At 50.8% G+C, this 25,287-nt stretch overlaps 1 protein-coding gene across 1 annotated transcript in view; it reads right to left on the minus strand.

Annotated features, from left to right (window-relative positions):
- Window positions 1-9,220: 9,220 nt before the first annotated feature.
- Window positions 9,221-25,287, minus strand: part of LOC138112757 (hydrocephalus-inducing protein homolog) — a 78,202-nt gene continuing 62,135 nt past the window's right edge. Inside the window, exons 47-66 of the mRNA XM_069020356.1 lie at window positions 24,091-24,250; window positions 23,814-23,986; window positions 23,466-23,664; window positions 22,667-22,766; window positions 21,994-22,093; window positions 21,337-21,505; window positions 20,812-21,050; window positions 20,405-20,477; window positions 19,570-19,774; window positions 18,964-19,196; window positions 18,226-18,377; window positions 17,100-17,292; window positions 16,436-16,544; window positions 15,585-15,839; window positions 15,109-15,251; window positions 14,545-14,766; window positions 13,206-13,366; window positions 12,580-12,683; window positions 10,397-11,999; window positions 9,221-9,573 (exon numbers count right to left, since the gene is read on the minus strand). Coding sequence (XP_068876457.1) covers window positions 9,411-9,573; window positions 10,397-11,999; window positions 12,580-12,683; window positions 13,206-13,366; window positions 14,545-14,766; window positions 15,109-15,251; window positions 15,585-15,839; window positions 16,436-16,544; window positions 17,100-17,292; window positions 18,226-18,377; window positions 18,964-19,196; window positions 19,570-19,774; window positions 20,405-20,477; window positions 20,812-21,050; window positions 21,337-21,505; window positions 21,994-22,093; window positions 22,667-22,766; window positions 23,466-23,664; window positions 23,814-23,986; window positions 24,091-24,250 — 4,756 coding nt within the window. The 3' untranslated portion in view covers window positions 9,221-9,410. The remainder of the gene's footprint in view (window positions 9,574-10,396; window positions 12,000-12,579; window positions 12,684-13,205; window positions 13,367-14,544; window positions 14,767-15,108; window positions 15,252-15,584; window positions 15,840-16,435; window positions 16,545-17,099; window positions 17,293-18,225; window positions 18,378-18,963; window positions 19,197-19,569; window positions 19,775-20,404; window positions 20,478-20,811; window positions 21,051-21,336; window positions 21,506-21,993; window positions 22,094-22,666; window positions 22,767-23,465; window positions 23,665-23,813; window positions 23,987-24,090; window positions 24,251-25,287) is intronic.

Genomic DNA, 25,287 nt, shown 5'->3' on the forward strand with positions numbered 1-25,287 from the left:
CATACAGCCAAGGAGAAGGGACAACATCAGTCCCTATGAAATACTATATGGCAGGCCATACCAGGTTCCACATATCCCCAGGGGAAATTCATATGAGAGGTAAAAAGGATTTGCAAAAGTATTTAATGGCTCTGAGTTCCACTTTGCAGAAGCTCCAGAGATTCATCGTGTTATCCAAACCAATAGGATTGGACACACCTGCTCATCCATTCCAGCCTGGAGACTGGGTTTACATCAAGTGCTGGGACAGCGACCCCTTGTAAGCCAAGTGGAAGGGACCATTCCAAATTTTCCTGGCCACTTTTACTGCGGTCAAGGTTGCTGGCAAGGGACTGTGGATTCACTACTCCAGGGTGAAGAAAGTTTCTGCTCCCGAAACTACCAAGAAGACAGAGACTGATACAAATCAGAAAGATGCAGTTTAAACTGTTTTTTACATGTGTTGGGTTTTTTTTAGGAGTTCTCCTAGTTTTTTTCTGTTAAAGGAATTTTCCCCCATACTGTTGCTAAGAGGGCAAACTGCCAGGTACTTAAGGAAAACAAAGAGCTACCCACTGAAGGTGGGGGCACCTGGCTATTCTTTTGTTTCACCTAGGTGTGTGGGCAGTTCGGTCCCTGAACGCCAGAGAGGGAAGCTGTTTTTTCGTCGGCTGGTATTTTTTCCTTCTGCGGAGAAAGACCCCAGGATCACCGGCCCACCTTCCCTGCCCCTCTGGAGGCAGGCCCATGGCCGCCCTGCCCCACCGCTGCTTTGAGCCTTTGCTACATTGTAGCCGTGCTTGCCCTGCCTGCCTAGACCTCCGGGGGGTTCTGCGTTTGGATACATCTTGTCTGCCACCCGGGATTTGTGCTCGTCCCTGCCGCTTCAGCCGGCCATTCCAGCCTGCCATTCCCGAGGGTCCAGCCGGACACTGGGATTGGCTGCCCAGGGTTTGTGAAGCCTTTGTTCCATCCCTTCCCCGGGATCCCAGGGCCCCAGTGCCGCCTGCTCCCCGAGCTCGCTCCGGAGCGCCCCCTGCAGCCGCGGGGGAACCATCGCACCTGCCCTGCTCACCGGGAGCCGCCAGCGCCCCTGCCGGCTGCGAGCGGAACTGCACCCGAGGGGAAAGGGCCTGACAGCCGAGAAGGCTGGGACTGGGTTTGGGATTGTTTGCTGTTACTGCCATAGTTATTGCTGTCTGTTTGACTGGTTATACACATATAGATATATGACAGTAAAGAACTGTTATTCCTATTTTCCACATCTTTGCCTAAAAGCCCCTTGATTTCAAAATTATAATAATTCGGAGGGAAGGGGGTTGCATCTGCCATTCCAAGGGAGGCTTCCACCTTCCTTGTCTTTCAAACCAAGACAACATGTTTGCTGTTTGCCCAACTGGTAACCATGGTTCAGGGTTCACCCCATGATTTTATAAGACTGTGGTCAAAAATGTGTCTGAAACTCTTTATAAGAGTGATTGCTGGATCTGTACTCAGTTACCACCCCTAGATGGGAGGGGTCACTGGCCACTGATTGGCATTTTAATGGAAGAGAACCACGCTGAAACGTGGGAACCAATTAATAGCACCCTTCTGCCCCCCATACCCCTGAGTGGTCTGGTAAAGCATGCAAACTGTAAGGTTCCTTGTGCAATTGTAAATGCCACAGGAAAAGCCCTTCTTCCTTCATATTGTCATAAGACTCATTTCAGGGAAATAACAGACCCAAGAATTGCAGCAAAGATGAAATTGACAGGGTGGAGACTGGCTGAGCCATTTGGGACAGGGTTGTATTGGATATGTGGTGATAAGGCCTGGAAAGTTATGCCTGTGAACAAAGACCAGGCTTGTGCTATTGGGGCTGTGGTCCCAAATATAACAATATTTGACCGTCTTGAAAAACCAAATGAGAGGAGAAAAAGATCTCTTAATCCCCTCATGGAACATCCCACACTTTTCCATAGCGTAATCAGAGCCCTTGTACCCGCTTACATGGTAGTTGAACTAGAGAGAGCAATTGTAAACATCTCGGCTGTCATTGAATGTATTGAGCAGCACACTGCAGATGTAATTTCAGCCTTACAAGAAGAAGGTGACAGTCTGTCCCATGCAGTTATGCAAAACAGGATAGCTCTCAGTTTCATACTTGCCACACAAGGAGGTGTATGTGCTATTGTCAATACCACCTGCTGTTCTTATGTGGAACAAAATGGAAGAATTAAGAGAGATTTGGATGAAATCTGGAAGGGAACTCAAATTCTACATGAAGTAGCTTCTAGAAATAACACCTTAAATTTTGATCATATTTTTGATACCCTCACCTCATAGTTACCAAGCTGGGCCTGGGTAAAAGAAATATTGATAATAGCTGTAATTGTAATTATTATCTGTGTAATAACCTGTTGTAGATACAAAAATGCTGCTAGCAAGGATTTTCTTGCTATTTTCTAAGTCCGTGAGAGACTTTTCTCTCTCACAGAAGAGGTAGCAGTTATGTAAATAACCAAACCACCTGCAACCTTGAAAAGTCTTGTTTATGGTACAGTAGAAAAATATTTTGAAAATGGATGTTTTAGGATTTTAGCCAATCACCCCAAGGGGTGGCTGATCCTTTGTCCAATTAGACTATGAAGAAAAAAGTCTATAAAAGAGTTTGTAAAATAATTAATAAATCAATCTTGCTGCACAATTGCTGCCTGCTGGATCTTCTCTCCTCCTCCTCTCTACGTCTGTGGGGCACGGTGATATACCCTAGGGCCCAGGCCTGCGGTAATAGCCTGTGGAGCAGCCAATTGTGTAAACCGATTCTGCAGGTATAGAGTAGAGACTAGACAAGGTAGAGTTTTGTTAGTCTCTAAAAGGGGGGAAATGATGCCATGAAGATTTTTTTTGCCTTTTCTTTTATAGCCCTGTTATACCTTTTTACAACTTCTGTATTCCTAGTGCTTTTTGCCTACATTCTTGGACTTGTTTGTCAAGCTGAGAGACTCAACATTTGAAAAGCTTTGGAGCTAGGGATCAGTGTGCCCCAGGCCCCAAGGTCCTCTCCAGAACGCATTCTGTAAACCAAGATAGAACCATCCAGGGGAAGGTTCCTTGGGGGGAAGGTTCCTCCGAGGGGGGCTCACTTGAGCCTCTCATTGGGGAATTTTTTGATAGTTATGCTAATTAATAAAACTTATAATGTTATACCCGATCTTTTGTGGTGGGCATTTTGTGGGGTGCATTTCGATGCATTTGACCTGGACATGTGCACCTAAGGATCCTTAAAATAAATACCAAGGTAAAATCCCTTTTCCCCTTCTAACAGTGTTTGACTCTTGATTTTAAGACCAGGAAAAGGCATCATGGTGGGGAACCAGGGCCCTCACAACCAGCAGGGGAGCCGGAGCCTGAAATCATCACCAAGTCCCTGTCGCGCGACAGTCTCCATAATCTGTGAGAGGACATTGTGCAGTGGGGGTGCGAGGCTTATGCAACCTGGTTACTTTGGGTTTGGGGCCTTATGGGTACAGGTGTGCAACTGGATAGTGGCGAGGCAAGGTATTTGGTATCCTTGACCCAGGACCTGGGTGTGGATCAGGTATTTGTGAGGGAGCCAGGGCCCCTTTCTCTCTGGGAGCAGCTTTTAATGAGTGTAAGAGAGAGGTTTGTTCATGTAGTGGTTTTGGTCCAAAATACTCATTACTTACTTATTTACCTTCTGTGAGATAAGAATTCAGAGAAAGCAAAGCAGGCACAAAAAAAATATAAAGAAGTTTATTAACAGACCTACAAGAAGGAAAAAAAATCAGACCGCACCTTCAGAACACTTCTCCTCCCCCCACCTTTCTCCCTTCTCCCACTGACAATGTAAAAAACAACCCTTGAGATTTTCAGTGAGTTTACCACTTCTATAATAACCTTGTTCAGTTCACTTAGGAAGAGGAATCTCTCTTGCTCATGCTATGGAGACATCTCCACAAGAAGTTCTCTCGTGGCTTCAGTATCACAGTGAGACAGCCACCCATGTTGGTTCTCTGCTCGCATGTGAGAGTCCCTTCCCCCGACTTACGGCTTTCCCCACAACTGCTTTCAAGGGTCCAATCTTGAGCTACTGGGGTACCATTTTAAGGATGAGCTGTTTAAAAACAAAGGTTCTCTTCACCTTGGGAAATGGGAGCATTTTCATCTCTAGGAAGAGAGGCCCTCCCCCTTCCCTGGGTCCTCATCATCTTCATCTCTAGGACTATCTCTGGGAGTATCTCTAGGAACAGAGGTCTTCTCCTTCCAATTGGAGCAAGAATCCTCATCACTTCCATCTCTCCCTGTTCAAACTTCTCATCAAATTACAGCTGCTTCAGCATTTGCTTGTTTCAGCATAGGTACTTTTGCTCACAAGTACAGTTTGAACCTTCCAACCCCCTATGGTTTCATGAAATTACAGCGGGTACTCTGACATATCATAGTCCATCACCACCATAGCTTTACAACAGAATTTCAGTTTCTAAGCATCTCCTCTTTTTCCTCCCTCAGGGTTTCAGCTCTTCCTTCTTTACTTAATGTCTGCAGGCTTCATCTGTTCTGGAAGAAACTTATAGCACTAAATTGGCTTAATCTCACCCGGGACTTGGAGCTGGAATTCGCTTATCGCTGCTGGTCATATGATCTTTGCCGGGCAGCGGGCAGCTTCAGCTGAACCTTTGGCCACACTGGAGGGGGGCGGGGGGGTGTGTAGAGCCAGGCTGCGCCGTCTGCACGTAACAGGGCTGCGGGGGGGGGACGACTGCAGATGGAAGAGGGCCGCACGGCTCCAGAATGGCTGTGTCCCAGCCCGGCCTGGGCCAAGCAGGGCCCAGCCTGGGCCCACTGGTCCCCATATGGGCCCAACCCAGTTACCTGTCCCAAGGCCAGAAGCAAGAGAGAGCTTTCCCAGAGTTTATCCATTCTTAAATGTGGACCACAGAGGCGTGTCAGAATTTTTAAGTGGTTTAAAAAATTGTCAATATTCAAACTAGCCAGTTGATAGGTTCTGCTAGGTCACAGAGGAAGCTGTAAGCGCCTCTTTGCAAGAAAATAATTTCTGGAGCTATGCTAACCTATGACAGTTCACAAAGAGAGAATGCAGGAGTACCATCATAGAATGTGCTGGAAGACACTTGAGGAAGGGATCCAAAAGCTGAGAGAAGTGGCAGAATTAGAGATGTTCTTTAGAAGGGATGGACAGCATGATAATGACCCTGACAAGGTCAGGTGCACAGGGCAGATGTTGTGGAACCTGGCAAAGCTAGGGTGTTATAATCTGGTTTAAACTCAGAAAGCAAAGCAAGCTAAGTCTCTGAGCATAAACCGGAAAGAACTTAGAAGGTGCAAGATATCCCCAGAAATGAGATTAAAACCAAATGAGATTAAATATTGTTGCCAAAAAATTGATGTATTTTATTTAATAGTGGAGAGGCAAAGAGAAGGAAAGAGAAAAGAAAGAAAGAAACAGAAAAAGAAGGGTGCGTGGGGGGTGAGGGAACAGGGAGAGGTGACAGGGGTTGGATGGAAGCATATCACCCCCCATGTGAGGGTCCCAACGACGTCTCGCTGCTCCCCTCCATCCGCTCTGCTGGTGGTGAGGGTCCCCCGTCGCTGCCGTGGCCACGCCACGCCACCACATGCCACCACATGCCACCACATGCCACCACACGCCACCACACGCCACCACACGCCACCACACGCCACCACACGCCGCCAGACGCTGCCACACGCCGCCAGACGCCAAAGAGTACAGAATTCCATGGGTTAATGCACACTTTGGGCCAGGTGGGAACGCCCACGTGTCTCCCTTGCAGGGGCTGGCTTGACACACTGTCCCTTGCAACACTGAGGGTCTGGTGCATCATCTCTGGTGCTCTGGTGCAGGGTCTGGGGACCCCTTTGAGGGGGACCCCTGTGATGGACCATGTCACCCCCTTCTGCTGTGGATAAGCTTCTGACCACAGGCTTTTCCAAGATACCCAAAGCCTCTCCTCTCCCCCCCCCCCGCCCTTTGGTGAAGGGTTTGTTCGAGCCTGGCAGCTGATAGCCCTGGGGCTGTGGTCTCCCCACTTTGGAGGTGTTAAGCCTGTGCTTTCTGAATGTCCCCAGCCCTGAGCTGTTACTTTATCTTATCTTCATCATCGAGCGGTGTAAGGCCTCAGTCAAGGCCCCATTCAGGGTTCGTAAGTCTTTTTTGCAGCTTTTGTAATACAGTTTTTAAAGTCCTTTAAGAAAATGTTTAAGTCATAAAATACAGTATTTCAGTCTCTGACATAGGGCCACCCAAATACACCACCTTCATTGCAACGATTAATGCCAAGGACAACTGAGAGACAGTGGGTTCCGTCGCCAACAGGCTCAGGAATTATGAGAGTTCAGTCAATGGCCTGATGCAGGCTCCTGTCTCTGCTGTGGTTAGGGACTTCAAAGAGGAGTTTAAAGAGCAGATTAGGGAGGTGAGCACAAACAGTGTGGCACCAGTGGAAGTCACAGGCCCCCAAATCAGAGCCCGACATCCCCCAGCTAGGGAGAGGAGAGGAGAGGAGGTACACCCCACAAGCTGACCTGTGATTCTTCCTGTGTGACCACGGGGAAAACATGAGAAGGTGGGATGGGAAACCTACTTCTGTACTGGCAGCACAGGTGCATGACCTCAAGGAGGAAAAAAGTAACCGAGGGAATTATGCTAAAGTGAAGGTAGCTTCAGCCTCCCTTGACCAAGCTGCCAGGTATTATAGAAGGGAGGATGATACATCGGATCCCCTTGCAGGAACCTCGAGCATGTATGCCCAGGGAGGGAATGCTAACCAGGGCTAGAGGGGCCCTGCCTCTAGCCAGGAAGAGGCACGGGAGAATCAGGTCTTTTGGACAGCGTGGATCCGATGGCCTGGCACATCAGAGTCACAAAAATATGAAGCCTTAGTCGACGCTGGTGCGCAGTCTACCCTAATGCCATCGGGACATGTGGGGGCAGAACCTGTTTCTGGGCACCACTGCTGGGGTGACAAGGGATCACAGCAGCTGACCCTGTTGGAAGCTGAGGTGAGCTGGATTGGGAAGGAGTGGCAGAAACACCCTATTGTGACTGGCCCAGAGGCCTCTTGTATTCTGGGCATAGACTTCCTCCGGAACGGCTATTACAAAGACCCAAAAGGACCCAGGTGGGATTTGGGATAACTGTTGTGGAGGCAGAGGGCATTAGGCAATTGAACACTTTGCCTGGACTATCTGAGAATCCTTCTGCAGTTGGGCTTCTGAAGGTGGAAGAGCAGTGTGGCCCAATTGCCACCTGGATGGTGCACTGCTGGCAGTATTGGACTGAGATGCTGTGAGCCCCATCCACAAGATGATCCACAAGCTGGAGAGCCAAGGCGTGGTCAGCAAGGCCCACTCACCTTTCAACAGCCCCATCTGGCCTGTGCAGAAGTCTGACAGGGAATGGAGATTGACTGTGGACTATTGTGGCTTGAATGAAGTAACTCCACCACTGAGCGCTGCCATGCCGACATGCTGGAGCTCCAGTACGAGCTGGAGTCGAAAGCAGCAAAGTGGTACGCCACCACTGACATTGCTAATGCCTTTTTCTCCATTCCTCTGACACCAGAGTGCAGGCCCCAGTTTGCCTTCACATGGAGGGGCGTGCAGTACACCTGGAACCGACTGCCCCAGGGGTGGAAGCACAGTCCCACCATCTGCCATGGGCTGATCCAGACTGCACTGGAAAAGGGTGAGGCTCCAGAACATCTGCAGTACATTGACGATGTCATTGTGTGGGGGAACATGGCAATGGAGGTATTTGAGAAGGGAGAGAAAATCATCCAGATTCTCCTGGAAGCTGGCTTTGCCATCAAAAGAGCAAAGTCAAGCAAAGTCTCAAGCCCGAGAGATCCAGTTCTTGGGGGTAAAGTGGCAAGACTGATGGTGTCAGATTCCCACCGAGGTCATCAATAACATCACCATGATGTCCCCACCGACCAGCAAAAAGGAAATGCAAGCTTTCCTAGGTGCCATAGGTTTTTGGAGACTGCACATCCCTGACTAAAGCCAGATGATGAGCCCTTTCTACCTGGTTACCTGCAAGACGAACCATTTCTTCTGGGGCCCTGAACAGGAGCAAGCCTTCACCCAGTTCAAACAGGAGATCGCTCATGTGGTAGCCCTTGGCCCAGTCAAGACAGGACCAGAGGTGAAGAATGTGCTCTACTCTGCAGCCAGGAGCTGTGGTCTGTCCTGAAGCCGTTTGCAGAAGGTGCCTGGTGAGACTTGGGGCTGCCAGCTGGGATTCTGGAGCCAAAGTTACAGAAGGTCTGAAGCCAACTACACCCCAACAGAGAAGGAAAATTTGGCTGCCTATGACGGAGTTAAGGCCACCTCAGAGGGCACCGGCACTGAAGCACAACTCCTCCTGGTACCCCGACTACTGGTGCAGCTCTGCTTGTGGTAGCAGCCATTGTACTGGAGCCTTTCTAACACCCTACCTCACTAGAGGGGGCCCTTTCACCATCTGCTCAGATGCCTCAGGGGAAACCCCGGGACCCAGGGCCCTTTTCCCCTCCAGGGGAGCCTCTCCCAGCCACGTTCAGGAGCTGGGCTGCTGCTGCCCAGCCCCGCCATGCCTCTGCTATTGCTCTGGCGTTTTTTGCTACACTGTGGCCCTGCAGTCCCTGCCTGCCGGAATGCCCCGTGGTTCCAGCTACCGCTGTGGCGCTTCTGTGGAGTTTCTGGTGTATCTTGTTTACTGCTCTGGGACTTTGCTTGTCCCTGCTGTTCCAGCTTGCTGCTTCCAAGGTTGCTGCTACAGCTGATTTCGCTATTCGCAGGGGCATCGGGACTGGCTGCCCTGTGAGTTGTAAAGCAAGCCCCTTTTCCATCCCTTCCACCGGCGTGTCCGCCGTTGTCCATGAGGAGAAAGATGGCCGAGCTGGCGCCACAGCGCCCCCTGCAGGTGCGGGGGAACCACTGCACAGAGGAGGAAAGGGCTTGCAGCCAGGAGAGGCCGGTGCTGGGTTCTGCTCCTGTTTGTTGTTGTTGCTGCCCATGTTGTTGTTTGTTTGCACTGTTACACATACTAGTAAAGAACCGTTATTCCTTTTTCCATATCTTTGCCTGAAAGCCTCTTAATTTCAAAGTTATAATGATTTGGAGGGAAGGGGGTCACATTCTCCATTCCAGGGAGGTCCTAAAGACACCTGTCTTTCAAACCAAGACAAGCTGACAGTTAATTTGATGCCTTAACAATTTATTAGCAATATAATGAAGACTTAATTAATTAATTTAGGTAGTCAAAAGGTAACATAACATAAGGTTGTTCACTGGAGCTTGGAAGGGTAGCTGCAGAGGTCTCTGGTGAAGGGTGGGAGACCATTAGCAGCAGAAAACACAATGTTGCCGGCTCCTTCCAGATGCTCCAGCTGACACAAATGCTGTCACTCAGGCGCTGGTTTCCAGTGCACGTGCTTCTTGGGTCCTTGGCCCTTCTCTGTCTGCTGTAATGCAGAGAGTTTTGGTTCATCAAGACTCTTCCGCTCCTGGGCTCTGCCTTTCAGAATCACCCGTGCTTTCTTCTGAGTCGGCTTCAGGTTAGGAATCCTAGGAAGAAAGGGACTGGTATTAGCCACACCATTTCCAGCCAGCTGCTCTTCTGTCTCCTTGCAGAGCACACAGTGTTGTATCCTCTCTCTGTGCAAGCAGTGAGCAGCAAAGTAAACAACTGCACTCGCTGCGTGGAGGCTTCAGAAGTGGAAGGGCAAAAATATGACCAGTTAAGTGCCTGGGGACCAACTGCAGGACACTGTGTTCTGCGTAGAGAAGCAGGCCTTGCTTGTCCCAAAAGGAAGCAGAGCTAGGGACTGGCTGGTTCCTTGACAGCCATTCTGGATCTCTCATTCCAGATTTTGCAACCCTCCAGGAGCTTAATGTTCAATACAGTGTCTTTTCCCAGTGTCTCCCTACTTGCTTTTACCAAGGCCAGATGATGATCTTTCTGTGCTCCTGTATGTAGGTATTTATGCGGCCTCCCTGGGGCTGCTTGTCTCCAGGCCCACCCTCCCATCCCAGTCAGAGGGACTGAAGGGAGAGCATTAGGGGGATGAACCAGGCTGTGCTTGGTGGCACCCAGCAGCAGGACAAGAGGCAATGGGCAGAACCTGAACAGAAGTTCCACCTGAACCTGAAAAAGAACCTCTTTCCTGTGCAGGTGACAGGTTGCCCAATGAGGGTGTGGAGTGTTCCTCACTGGAATTATTCCAGAGCCCTCTGGACACAACCGTGTGCCATGTGCTCTGGGATGACCCTGCTTGAGCAGGGAAGCGGGACCAGATGACCTACTGGGGTCCCTTCCAACCTGTCCCACCCTGTGATTTAGTGATACCCATCAGTAGCATGAGTTGGCAAGTGCCCAGACATTTCCCACCTGCACAACAGGGTGGTCTCAAACTTCCCCGCGCACTCCGGGGAGAACAGCATGTGAAAAGTCTGCTTCTGGCCAGGAGCGATGGTGCCCTGGTAGGGGTTGATGGAGAACAGGTCATGGACGAGATCTGGGAAGATTTCCAGGGAGGAACTGACACACTGCAGAGAGAGGTGCTTTTGCCTCGAGAGGTGTAGCTTCTGCTGCTTGGACTGCTGCTGCTTGGAAGGCTGCTGCTGCTGCTGCTTGGAAGGCTGCTGCTGCTGCTTGGAAGGCTGCTGCTGCTGCTGCTGCAAGAGGTGCTGTTCCTTGGAGTGGTGCCGCTTCTTGGAACGCTTTTTCTTCAAATCCAGCTCCTTCTCCTCAGAATGCTGCTGCGGCTCCGAGTCCTGTGGCTGTTGATTAATGTATTCCACAAGCTTCTTGAATTCACCCTGCTCCAGCAGCTGATTGAAATGGTTCAGGTCCTGCTGGTACCGCTGGTGCCGCTGGTACTCGGCCTCCTGCTGTGCCTGCGCGATCTCCTGCTGCCACTTCTCCGAGTCCTCTGGCTTTTGATTAATGTATTCCACAAGCTTCTTGAATTCACCCTTCTCCAGCAGATGATTGAAATAGTTCAGGTCCTGCTGGTACCGCTGGTGCCGCTGGTACTCGGCCTCCTGCTGTGCCTGTGCGATCTCCTGCTGCCGCTTCTTGTAAATGCGGTATGCCTCAAACTGCTGCATTATCTTCTCACCAAAATAATGCTCCTGCTTCTCTAGAGACTCATCATGCTTCTGAAACATCCGCTGCATCTCCGTATGGAAATCCAGCGGCTTATGCCGCTCCGGGTACAATTCCTCGTACTCGCTCAGGCACCTATCCAGCCACTGCTCATCGAAATAAAGCTGCTGCTTTGCAAGAGACTCCCGGTGCTCCCTATAGTACTGCCGCATTGCCTCGTACGTCTCTCTGACCCGGTCCATGGCATCCACGTTCCACTCCACGCGTTGGAATGGCGGCTCCGCGCACTCCTGCCGCAGCTCCAGGAGAGTCTGCTGCCTCTTCTCTTCATTCTGCCGCATCTTCTTGAAATTATCCTGGATCTTCCTATGGAGAGCCTCCAGCAGCTGCTCAGAATCCTGCTGCTGCTCCTGGAAATCCAGCTGCAGCTGCTCGGAATCCTGCTGCTGCTCCTGGGAATCCAGCTGCAGCTGCTCGGAATCCTGCTGCTGCTCCTGGGAATCCAGCTGCTGCTCCTGGGAATCCAGCTGCAGCTGCTCGGAATCCTGCTGCTGCTCCTGGAAATCCAGCTGCAGCTGTTCGGAATCCTGCTGCAGCTGCTCCTCGAAATCCTGCTCCTTCTCCTCAGAATCCTCCTCCTCCTCCTCGAAATCCAGCTGCAGCTGCTCACAATACTGCTGCAGCTGCTCCAGGAAATCCTGCTCCTTCTCCTCAGAATCCTCCTCCTCGGAATCCAGCTGCAGCGGCTCGGCACGCAGCTTGGCAAGCCGCTGTTGCTCCAGCAGCGCAGAAGGCTGCATCTCAAAACGATGCTCCTGCTGCCACCAGAAATGACGCAGCAGCTTTCTGCGATGCCTTACAGTATCAGAGGAGAGGAACTTGCCTGCAGAGAGGAAGAGGACACCTTTCAAATACAAAATTCTATGCTCCCAGCAACTCTGCCTCCTGCTGCAGGTGGGTAGAAGAGAGCTGGGATGCACTTGGAGCATCTCTGGACAAGTACCTTCAGCAGGAAATAGAGCATCTGGGAGCAGGGTCTCTGCCTGCAGCACACACTGCCATGCCAAAACAGGAGGGTTGGTTTTAGACAGTGACTTTGCACTTGCCCTGGGGTGGGGAACTGCACACAGACAGTGGCCGCAGGGCAGCTCACTCATTACACCATTGTTTTTCCCAGTCTCACACTTCCCAAAGAGATGACCTGATGTCCCCCTTCCCAGTCCTGACCCAGCACGTGGCTCTCCCCAGAGCCCAGCTCAGCTCCTTTGCAGAGCAGAAGTGGCAGAGCAAGAACAGAAGGGCTGAAAGGCAGCGGGGGGCAAGGAGAAAACTCTCCAGCTGCAGTTGGGAGGATGCTGATGAAAGTGGACGTGTGGACAAGGGTGAAAAAGCAATTAATGTTTTGGGGTGAAGGGGCAGGGTCTTCTCCCCAGGCCCTCAGCTACCAAGTGAAATGCCCTTACACATCAGAGTCTTTGAGTATGGCTTCATCACTGCTTCTTCACTATCTACGACTTTCTCCCAGGAGTATTCCAGGGCTACCTTTCCTGTGTTGTGCATCGTGAAACTGAAAAGCAAGGAGGAGAAATAAAAAGAAAACATCCAATAAATATCAAGCGAATGGCACAGCAACATTGTCTGATGGACTCCTGGTACCACTTTCTGCTGAGGAGCATCTTCTTCCCCAGGCAAAAAAAATCCTGCCATGCTCAGACTGCTGTCCTGGGTGGCCCAAAAAAGTATTTCAAAGTCTGGAAGTTTAAGAGGAAAGGGCCAACACGGTGCCCAGGATGTCGAAGCTAAGGGGCTTACTCTGGACTTTAGGTCTTGGTTTGACTGCAAACTTATTCTTGAGCAGATGAGGACAGGGGACATGCAGTGAAAGCAAACCCACGGCTGTTCTCAGCAGAAAGGCATGGCAGCATTGAACCTCTCCTGACCACCATCTCCTGCTTGGCTTTGCGTACACGTAGAGGGGCCTGTGCTGATTTTGGCTGGGGTAGAGTTTTGGGAAGCAGGCATGGGGTCAGCCAGCCCTGGGCAAAGGCAGCTCCTGTTCACAGGGCCCTGCCTGGCCTCCAGCACTCACGTGGCCGTCCTTGTCTGGAAGGGGAAGGTATCCTTGAACTGAACCACGGCTGTGCTCAGTTCGAACTCGGCGTAGGCAACAAGGGCACTGAGGTACACCTCGGCCTCACGGCTGCTCTCCTCCACCACAGTGTGAGCCGGTTCTGGGACTGCCTCAAGCACCTGGGAACAGAGGAGGGAAGAATCACTGAGCAGAGCCCAGAAAGCCAGGCTGAGAAGGGAATCTTTTGGCCTCCAAGATCAGCCTCCTAGAGGGACTAGAAAGGACCATTCACTTTTACTTCCCTGGAAAGATGACCAAATGGGGGCTGTTCTGCTACAGTATTTGTTTCTACCCACTGACCAAAGCAGTCCCCACCACAGCTGTTAATATACCCATGAAGGCTATAGCTGTGTCCCAGTCCCTGTACTTCAACCTTGTAGAGGGACTGACTTTTTTCCTGGTTCCCTATAAATCCAGCAGGTCTCAAAATTAGGGTTAAGTTCCCCTGCTGGAGCTCTGTGGATGGAGAACCCCAAGACTGAAGAGTTCTAGAAAGCACCTTTTTCTTCTTGTCTTAGGAGCAAGTGCTCTCCAGATGTCATGTGTGGAGCAGCAGCCACACTGCTGGGGGCTGGGGTTGGGTATTTTGGGATGTGAAAGATCTCACCAGGAAAGTCTCCAACTGCAGATGTTCTGATAGAAAAGAGGATGGTTTAGAGGCCTTAGAATGGTCCAGAAACTCAGAAAGAACCTTCACCCAAGATGAGTGTGTTTGGCAATGATGACAGTAAAAGCAAGGGTTTCTGGAGATGATCCTTTTCCAGACTCCTCCATACTGTCATATAGTGCCTGGGCTACTCCATGATGAGATATGCCACACAATACAGAGATCACAACCAAAATCTCTGGTATCCATGCAGACAGAACTTGGAGCTCACCAGCATATGCAGAAGAGTGTTTGTACTTCACTTCAAAAGAAGAGACAGAGTGCAGCAGACTTAACTCCTTGTTGGTGAAAAGGCACCGAATTGGATGAAGAGATTGCTAACACCATAAAATGGGATAGAATCATAAAACATTGTCTCCCATTCAACACGGGCTGCAACACTTGTGCTTGTGGCACAGACTGATAGCTTGTGTGTGGCTAAAAGTCTCTTGTCAAAAGGCTTCCCCCCCTTGTGTGAGTGTATCTGGTCACTGTGCATCCACCTCTCCCCTAGAATGCACTGCTGGTGAACCTCACGGCTGTCCAGCGTCCAGAGGAAGCAGGAGCTGCTCAGCCAGCAGTGGTGGTGTTATGGTGTCTCTTTTTGTAAAAGCTGGGTTGGCTTTTTTTGCTGGTTTTTTTGCTTCTTACCCTCTCTTTTATAGGCCATCTGGCTCCTGGGAGTTTCCTGGTGGTATCCTTCCACGTGACAACACGCATTCCATCGTCCCAGTCCTCGACCTTCGTTTGTGGCAGCTCAAAGTTGATCTCGGCCACCTTACATTTCACAAGATGCCTCCTGAAGGTGGCTGGGACATCTGATTTCAAGGTCACTGTGATGCTCTTGGCACAGCCAGGATGGAGGTGTCCCACCTAGGGAGAATCAGGGAGTCAAGACCAAACTGGGAGCACTGCCAAGACCAGTACTGACAGCAAAAGGTACGGATGCGGTGAGCAGCTGTGCCAGGAATCTGCACCTCAGCGTGGATTTATGTGAAGTTTGATAGACAAAAGTATGAACAGAAGGTGCCACCTCCCATAACATGGAGCATGTTCTGCAAGGCTGGCAGCCTTGGCCCAGCCAAGCCAGGGACTACATCTCCTATGTGGCACTGGAATGGGCTATCACTGGTACGTGAGGACTCCCTGCCAGCTCCTGGGTACACCAGGGCAGGGCTTGAGAAATGGGGAAAAGGCAGAGCAGTCCACACTCACCTTCGGGGAGAACTGGAATGGGGCATCTGCCTCCCACTCAAAGCGCAGGACCTTCGTACGGGTGCGGTTGGTGATGGTGAAGGTCCTGCGGCAGTGCTTCCCAATATGACAGTCCCCAAACTGGATGTGATTTGCTCTGACAGCTGTTAAGGAGGAGAGCAAGGGATCTCAGCATGCAGTGAGGTCCACCCGCTCCCCTCACGGGCACAGACACCTGTATGTCCAATGCTTCCTTGCTCCAAGCCTTCCTCCCTCTGGGACAGAGCTCCCCAGACAGCTCCCCATCCCACCACTTTCAGGGAAACACCCTGACACATCCCTAAGCCAGCGACATGCAGCACAGCACACACTGCTCTGCACACACCCACAGGCCACCAAGTCCAGTGGGTGACAGCCAGGCCTGGCTAGAGAGAGGACACACGTGATCAGACATTTTCCTCTTCCTTGCTCCAGCTTGGCAGCCTCTCCTCTCTTACCATCAATGATGTCTTTCTTCACGCTGCTCTCAGCGTTCCTCTCCTTTGTGTCTTCCTCTAGTCCATCGAGGGTGAATTCATCCTCGTGGCCTTCACCCACCAGCTCTATTTGGGTCTTGTTAGAGTAGATGTTCACCACTGACACACAAATCCTCCCTTCCAGACGTTGAGCCAGGGTGGGTTTGAAAATGACATCAAACTCTGCCACTTGCCCATGATGCAGAAGCAGGAAAGGCTGCTTTGGGTGCTTGCTCACTGCACAGCAATGGAAATCAGAGTTAAGTGCTACAGCTGTACAGAGGAAGTATTTCCATAGGGTATATGAGGAATAAGAGGTTGAAACCAGCTGCCTTCTAAGCACACGGTCTCCCTCCAGTGGTTCCAGACCCTCTTCCTGTGTTCACAAGACTGCCACCTCCAGACACATCACCACTTAAGCAGCTTAACCTCAGCTGCTAATGCCCAGCCCTCATTCCATCTGCTTCCAGCCAGCTCCAGCCATATGGAAAGCTGAGCCCAAGAGTGCTTTTGGCAGAAGCTGGCTGGCTGTGTGTTCAAGGGCTGCCCCCGTTCAGGCTGGTGCCTTCCCATGTGCGGCAAAGACCTCAGAGGGTCCACTGAGGTAGTGACAGTGCGCCACAACTCAACCCACCATGTCTAGAAGAACAGAAGAACTTCCTACCACTTGCTAGGAGGAAACCCTGCAAAGGGTCCTCAAGACAAGCTTGGGGACAGAGAGCCCAAGGAAAGAAACTGTGTCTATTATCTGGCTGCTGCTGCTTAAACAAGCCAAGAGCAGAGCACACGTTTTCCCTCTGTACATGATCACACTTCATGGTTAATGAATTTACCGTTCTCAATGGAGTCCTCTTCCACATCTTCAGTGTGGAACGTCTTGAATGTGGCTTTCCTGGCTTTCATAAAGAATGCTCCCTGCTCATCCTCCAGATGTACAATAAACTGAGAAAAGGGAACACAGAGCACAATGACGCTGGTGTGAGTACAGGATGGCATGTGGACTGGCACTGCAGTGCTGCTGCTCCACCATGGGAACCCAGCACCTCCCTCCACTACAAACAGCACTTAGCACAAAAGTTAAGTCAAACTAGCCAGGAAAAAAGGGTGTTCAGAGGCATTTGGATAGAACTGACACAGAACTAAACAGGACAGAAAGTAATGAGCAGAATGTCATTAAACCACAACTAAGTTTACTTAAAACATACTAAACAGCATCAAATACAATCCAACGGAACTGGGAAATCACACACATCCCCGAGAACAAAAGGGGACCTGAGAGACAGGGGGGAAAATACTCCACCACCTTTCTTGTGTTCAACTCAAAGAAGAAAGACTGGACAGAAAATTTCCAAGAACTTCCCTTCTTGGAGAACAGACATCAGTCACTTGCTTAAAAAGAATTTCTGACACCTCTTCCCAGGTCTGCCATGTTTTTTGGGACCCCCATGCCACAAGCACTGGGTCCCCAACCAGACCATTCCTTGAGCAGGTCCTCACCTTGACAGGTACGATGCCATTGTTACGGAAGACCAGGGGCAGCATCTCTGAATCCCCCAGCTGGAGCCTCTTGAAGCGCAGCACAGCATTTCCCCTCTGGCTGCGAGCACTTGGGCACACGACTGTCACCTGTGGCTCATGCCCCTTCCCACTGATGGTGAAGGTCAGGTGTTGGGGTTTAATTTTCACGGGGCTGCAGGAGAGGCACAGAAACAATTTCAGCTGGCACTAACCCATTTCTCACTTGGCAAGCTAAGCAGCAAGGACCACCCACAGTGTTTTCCCTGCCTGGTGCTCCTGTACCCCACAACACAGCCTCCCACCAGCCCCTTCCCAGTCCACTCAGGGCCATTCACAAGAGGAATCTGCTCCAAAGAGCCAGAGCCTTCCAGAATAACAGTCAAAAATGATTTCACTTAATTGAATCATGCAGTACAGCAGGTAAGGAATGAGGCAAATATGGCAAATCCCCTGGCTGCAATGAGATGAGACATGCGACAAACAAAAGCACAGCATGAAAGCAGTACAAGAACAAGAAGGCAAAACTAAATCAGCATCACCGTCAGTAAAGATTATTTCCAAGAACAGTAAAAAAGCAATTGCTTATTAGCAATTAGACTTCTCTTGTTCCAATTCAGCCACGAAAGGGTTGAGGAAGGGCAGGTCAAAGCCCCAAATACATAGGTTCCAGGGCAGAGGAACTGGGCTCTTCTTTCATATCAGCTTCAATCACTCATATAAAATAGCTTAATAAATGTCAGGGAGTCACAGAGGATCACTTAATTTTACAGAAACAAGGAGGAAATTGTGACTGCTGACTTGCTGGCACAGAAACTGCTTCATCTAAGTCTCTATCCTTGGAAATGCCCAGCTCAGCAGCAGCACATCTCAGTAACTTCCAGTTGGCTACCTAATGTTGCCCGGTCTTCATAGTTCCTCATACAGGCTAAAGCATCAGCCTCATTTTTCTGCTCTGCTCTAACAGTTACTGCCTCCCAGATCATCCCATGCCAAGCACTCTGCCTAAGGCTACTGAAAGCATTAGAGTTAACAAGAGGTCTGTGCCTTCCCAATGGAGAGGCAGCTTTCAGAAAGGCCTCCCCCAATATTTCACAGGGTCAGTTACCTTTCCGGGATGACAAGGGAAGCCTTGAAAGTGCAGTTGTAGTTCCGCTCCTCTTGTGGGGTGAAGGTCACCGTAGCAACGGCATAGGATGAGCCGGGAACAGACATCTTGACTGGATGCAACTTGAAAATGTTGTTGATCGGGCTTTTATCCTTGGGGGAACCCACAGAGCAGTGTTAGGAGAAAACACCTTTCAACATGACACAGTTTTACTCATAAATGCATCACTGAGGACAGCCCCTGACAGTGTGCCTTCCTTCCTGCTTCCCTGGGCAGGCTCCCTCCCTCCCAGGCAATGCTGACCTTGTGCTAAAGCACTGTGTGTTCAGAGCACTGGCAGCTGCTCCAGCATATATGGGAGGTGGGCACTGCATGGAAAACCCTGCAAATAACCTAGAACTGGCCTTTACTGAGAAGGAAGAGCCAGGGAGCCTGAGGAAATGCTCTGCTTGGAGCCCTGGCATGTCAGTTCCTAACAGCCCCTCCCTGAGTGCGCTTCCAAGAGAGGTTCAGAAGGATTCACTTCTCCCACCGAAGACCCAGAGGTGTGAGCCGAAACATTGCCCGAGACATGCACAATTCAACACAACTGTTCCCTGGCTCTGCTGCTCTCCCCTGCAGTTTGACCTGCACTGAGCTACACTAGTCTGGGCCAGAGGAAGCAATGCATCTGGAGAACAAAGCACGCTCTCACACAGCCTTTAGAGGGCAACCATCACCTTGGCCTCCTGTTCTTACCTCTCCAGGCAGGGGTTTGATGGAGAGGACCACGTCACATGAGAGACTGCTTGCACTGTAGATCTTGAAGTGAGCTTCTGCCTGTTGCCCAACCGCAACCTTGCTGAAGATGAATTTGTTCTCATCTCTGATGAACAGGCCGTTGCCTTTCACCGACCGCAGCTTGCGGCTGAGGTCGGTGCTGCTGCAGCTCGGGTACTCCTCAAAGATTAATGTGACGTCCTCGACAAGTGCTGTGGACAGACCAGAGGGATGAGCATGGAGAAGCCTCCCTGATGAATTTATCTGGAAACTGCTGGCCTCTCAGAAGGATTAATAAGCCCTTTTTGCCCGGATGACTGCTAAACCCAGCCTTGGGTGGGGGACGTGGCTGTGACGATGGAGCTCAGTCAACCTCAGTCTTAAAGAGCATTGCTTTCCTTTTATCCTTCCACACATCCCTCCCAGCCTGGCAGGGATGAGTCCACTGGTGGACTTGAAGAGGGCTGGAACCTCTGAGGATTTTAAAGTGGGACACCAGGGCCAGCGTGCCCTTCTATCCAAGCAGCAAGTGTAGGTGCTGATCGGCAGCACCTCTGACCATGGGAACCTGTGGACAGTACGTACCTGGGAGGCAGGACTCGGCAGTCAGGGTAAAGGGAATGCCGAGGGGATTGTCCATGGGGTCTCTGCTCGTGATGTCAAAGTAAATGTGCTCCTCACATGTCCCCTCCTGCCCTGCGAAGCACTCCACTGTGATCTTCTGCTGGCCCCACGGAGCGATGGAGCCGGAGCAAGGGGACACCGTGAACATGCCAAGACTGAGGTGACCCTGTAGAAGAAGTTCCAGGAGAGGCTGATGCCTAAGAGCTGTGCCTTGAGCACCCCAGCAAGGAGTATGCCCCGCCTCGGCCTCCAGCTGAGCCCAAGCACCCAGTCCCAGGGCAGGGAAGGATGACTCCATGACCCAAAGGCAGCCCAAGGCTGAGACTGACAAGCCGGGAGGAGCTGCAAGCCTGTCCCAAGTGGCAGAGAGGAAGGAGTTTGAGTGTAAAGAATGAAGGTGGTAGCTGTGATCCTTCAACCTCCAGAGGTAAAACACAGGAGAGGCAGAAATAGCTGTGAGAAATGATGGGAGAGAGGTAGGGGACTGGGAAGAAGAAAAAGCAATGTTGTCTGAGCTCTGTGGACTGGGAGTTCAGTGGGGGATGTTTTGGCTTCTGTGGTGTTCACAGACCTATGCTGGCTAGCAGCTACCAAACACAGGAGCTGCTCCCCTCCTTTGACCCCACAACTCCAGGTCAGAGCCAGAGTACAGGGCTGTCAGTGGGACTGAGCAGATACTGGACTCCACCCCGCAGACCATGTCCCTCCCTGTGGCAATGAGCCCCCAGGCTGGGCACAGCAGCCTCTTCTCACATGCCCTGCAGCAGCACTTCTTGGGGGAGCAGGAGTCACCCACCTGTGTCACAGTGCTTGATTTTCTTCCCACGGAGTGCTTTGGAGCCAATAGAGCAGATTCCCCTTGCTTTGAACTGAGAGGAGAAAGCAGAGGCATCTGTCATGCTGAGCTCCCCTGCCTTTCTCTGAGGCCAAAGCTGGCCTTCCTCCTCATGGAGGAAAGCCTTCCTGCTCCTGATGGCTCACAGAGCAGCCTGCAGCACCCACTGCTGGACAGAGCAGCTCTACCACCAGCTTTGTACTATACATGGGGATACCGAGGCTTTTTTTTGCACCCTCTCCCCAAGCCAGGGATGCAAATGGACAATTTGTATCCCTGGTCAGCCCATGTCTCCTGGCTGTCTGCCCCATACCAGCTGTGGGCTGGTGCCTCCTCAGACATGAAGGGTGGTGCAGGGCTTCTCGTACCTTTCTCTTTCCAATGCAGGTGCATCCTTGGGTGCTTGGAGGATGCGGAATTTGAAGCTGAGCATGCCTTTGTTCTCCAGCATGACAGTCTGGGTTTTCTTGGTGCCCTTGACTATGGCACCAAAGTCGATGGGCGAGGCAGGCTGAATACTGTACTTGCTGTACACAGCTTTTGCCGACACCCTCACTGGGATGTTGGCAACAATCCGGCCTCCTTCACCCAAGCGGGCATCTTTCACCTGCATCCACAGGAAGGGGTGGTAAACAAAGCAGAGGCCAGCCTCTACCCCTGCCCACAGCCTCCACCCCAGGCCTCCAACAGTTTACCCGCTGTGTTTAAACACCTCCTCCAGAGTCAGATTCTCAGCTCTGCTTAGGAAGCCTCCCAAATGGTTTTGAAAGACTTTTTTTTTGTGTATGTAGGAGAGAGGATTGCCCAGTTAAAGCCTTCCTTCCAGAAGACACCTATCCTGTTTACGCTCCCAAAACACTGTGTGGTAACCCAGCCTGGCCCAGGCAGCTCACCTGGCAGTATAGGATGGGTTTGTTCTTCAGGAGGATTTCAGCTGTGGGGTGGAAGAGTATCTCAACATTCACACCAGGCTGGGAGGCAATCAGCATGCCTGACTGAGGCTCAATACTGAAGTGAGATACCAAGTCTCGCATCCTGGGACCTGCACCTTTCAGCGTGAAACTGGGGAGAAAGGGAAGGAATGGAGACCTCTGCACTTAAAAGTACAGGTGCCAGCAGCACAGCCAGGACTTTGCACAGAACCAGAAAAAAAAGAAAACAGAGAGTCCAGCTCTGCTCAGGGAATCCTGGACCTTGACAGAGAGTGCAGACAATCATGAGGTTACTGCAAGAAACCTTGACACTGAAATTTTTCATCCACTCCTTTACAGAGTGTCAGAAAGAAAAAAGAGGTGACCATCACATAAAGGCAATGAATTTCAGCATTTCAGTGGCTGAAATTTCTGGGCCTCTCCTTTGTGCTCCTGCTGTGCTGTGAAGAACTGCTGGTTTGTGGCTGGATTCTCTGGTAAAATAGTTGAGATTAGAGAGCCGAGGTTTTGTATTTACCATGAGGTAGCCAGCGTGGAAACAGGTTCTAGCCATTGACAGAGGGAGAATGCAGGCCTAGAAACCTGAGGAAATGCTCACTACCAGGCAGCTGGACTCACCTGTACTCTATGTTGTATATCCCTTTGTTCTTTAGACTCAGGACTTTTTTCACTTTATCCTGGACATTAATGGTTCCAAATTCCAAGCTTCCATCTGGACCTGCAGAAAACCCAGAGAGCAAGGTCAAAAAGAGTATTTGTGAGCTGCTGCAGCATACACCAGGCCACAAGCTACATGGAGGTCTTGGCACAAAACCCTTTTCAGCAAGTTTCTGTTCTTGGAAGTGTTTTCTAGCTACTTGTCTGCCCTTTCTCTTCTTACTCAAAATACCTGCAGGTTTAGTAGCTAAGGAGCTCAGCTTCCATTTCCTCGCTTCCAAGCACAAATCCAATTACTTTATATGCTGTGCTAAGCCTGTGGGAGTTGCCAACTGCCTGTTCACGTCAGTGTTGTTTCAAAGCCCCCAAATCCAATCTGCACATGAAGCTGCACACCTCAGAGTTCAGATGGGAGAGACTTAAGGCTGTCAGTGTGCTGACAATGCTTTACTCCACACAGCTTGCAGGGTATGCGCTTTATGTATCCGTGCCATCCTTGCATCCCATCCCATCCCATCCCATCCCATCCCATCCCATCCCATCCCATCCCATCCCATCCCAAGTGCTTTGGTTGCCCACCTCCCAAGGTAATGCAGTGCACCTGGACTACTTTGTTTGGGAGGCATCCACTGACCTTCAGGCATGTCGATGCTCAGAGAAACATCATAGACCTCTGCAGAGATTTCAATGTTTTCAGCATGAACAATCCCCAGGATGTTTTCTGTATCTGAAACCTGAGGCAGCAAGAAACAAACACTGTTCAGATTATTCTTTTGGTAGACAGCCCCTAAGTCCTTGTCTCTGCTGGCTGCATCCCTCATGGCCTCCCCAGCTTCACAAGCATTGGTGGACTCCTAAGCTTTCCTAACGTGTTCAACTCCTGGGCTGCCCCAGTGGAATTCTGCTGCAGTAAAAAATCCTATCAGCCCAACTCTGCACTCCTACAGCAGGGAACGCTACTGCTAAAGCATCCTTGAGAGGCACAGGGATGTAAGAACAACCCCAAGAAGTGTGAGGTGTCCCAGAGCAGGTGGCATTGACAACCTTCTCCAGTTACCTCGCATCCTCTCTGAAATGCAGTCCCCCTAAACCATGGGGAACAAAATCCCAGAGGGAGAGTTTGTTCCTCTATGCAAGAGGTTCAGACAAAGTCCAGGAGGAATATGGAGATCGTGCTGCAGTCTGTACAACCAAACAACCACCTTCACCCATTCCCAGGGACAAGGTGGTTGTGGTACAGGCTTGGGATGCAGTGTCTGGTTATCTGGGGGGATGTGGATGCACTGCACGTTCTGCAAACACTGCGTAGAGGCAGAAGTTGGGGTCACAGCACCCTTGTGTCTGTCAGGTGCAGCTCTTCCTGACTCTGTCCCTAAGAGCACGCGGCTGCTCACTGTGCCCTGCTCTGTCGGGCAGGGCACAGTCCCTCTCACCTCTAGTCGGAGGGTCTTCTCAATGCTGCCAATCTGCCTGGCCGTGAAACTCAGTGTCACCTCCAACTCTGAGCAGGGATCAATGATGCCGTTATGTTGTGACAAGGAGAAGTTCTCAACAAGGTCATCCAGCCCACTGAGCTGCCAGGCCATGGGCAGTAGGGCGTTGTTTTTCAGGACCAGGGTCCTGCTGGCAGTGCTGCAGAGACAGGAAGGCACCTGGCATCAGCTGCTGGATGGTCACGCCAGCCTCGCCACCGAATGCAACCTGGAGCAGCTCCATCCCTGCCCCAGAAACCAGAGTCAAACATTTGGTCACAAGTCTGGAGTGCTTGTGGGATGACTGACCTGTGCAGAAGCAACTTGTCAAAAGACAGCTCCTGGGGGATGACCTCCAGCTTCACGAGCACCCCATGGCAGCACAGGCTGAAGACCACTGGGTTGGGGTTCTTCTCAATGCAGCAGATGAGTTTGTCTTCCAGGAAGCCAGCAGAAGTGGGGTACGCCCAAATGGTCAGCTCCTGGACCCGGCCGCACGGCAAGAAATGGAAAGAACACTGGGTGTGAGCAGAGGAGCGGCTCCTGGGCACTTGTGTGGTGCCTGCTCTACCTGCCCTTCTCCTACCTGCTTCTCCTTTGGTTGCAGGGTCATGCTGGGAGGGTCCAAAAGGAACGTCTCTCCTTCCTTATCATTCTCAAGGGAGAAGTGGACCTCTACTTCCATGGGAGAGATGTTGAGGATGGTTATATTCTCCCAGTTGCCAGGAAAGTTCTGGGCCTTGTACCTGTCCACAAAAGGGGAAAAAGCTGCAGAGGAGACGGTGGCCTTGCCACACATCGAGGAAAGCACCGTGTGCCAGCAGCGGGAGGTGGTGCTGGAAGACCCCGCTCTAACCAAAAAGTGAGGGAGATGGATCCCAGTCAGGGGCATGGTCGTGTGCTCAACCTTGCCTCACTTTGATGCCTTCCCCTGTACTTGGGGCCTCCACCCCAGAAGCCTTATGATGCACAGGCCACTTCAAGAGTTTTTAATACAACGTAAATTCAAAGGTGCCTAGAAAAATAACAGCACACCAGGCACATGGGTTCTTTCCCCTTCTTTCCTGGGGTGCCTTCCCTGCAGGGTATAAAGAAAGGCTTTTGGAAAAAGAGTTTAGCTCATCTCTTTCAGAAAAGTCATGAAACTGTTTCATGGGTTAGCTCAAAGTCTGAGGAAAAGAAATAGAAAGCATCAATTCCCAAGAGGAATGGGAAAAGGTAACAAATGACCCTTCCTTCAGGTGTGGAAATGACTTTGGAGTGAAAGAGGCACACAGAAATCCCAGACCATCCATCAACCTGGCTAAAGATTGTCTTTGGTTTTTAAACTATTTCCATTTCATTTCCTTGGGTTAGCCCTAGCCCTGCAGAACTCCCATGGAGACAAGAACTTCATGTTAAATATTATATCTTAAAAAGTGACAGTAAAAGTAGGAATACACCAATAGCTTCAATGCCAACGTGTTTAGGCAGACTTTATCCAGTGGTGAGGATGCAATGTCATTACAGGAAAATGTAATTCCTGCTGTAGGTTCCCCCTGACACCTACTGGCAGGTCAGTCCTAAAACCTTATTACTAACTACAGATTATTGAAAGGTTTACAAAACCATCTACAGAATAATTGCTCCATCAGGCTACCTGCAGAGCTCAAAGCACTTCAAAAAGCACCATAAGGTTCATTTCCTAAGGGGTGAAGCTGAGCTGTGGAGGGGGACAAAAGTTGCCCCCCAAGTCACCTTTGGGCTGGCAGCAGCCTGTGGCTCTGGCCATCAAGGTACCCAC

This window comes from Aphelocoma coerulescens, chromosome 6 (genome assembly GCF_041296385.1).
Source record: "Aphelocoma coerulescens isolate FSJ_1873_10779 chromosome 6, UR_Acoe_1.0, whole genome shotgun sequence".
NCBI lineage: Eukaryota > Metazoa > Chordata > Aves > Passeriformes > Corvidae > Aphelocoma > Aphelocoma coerulescens.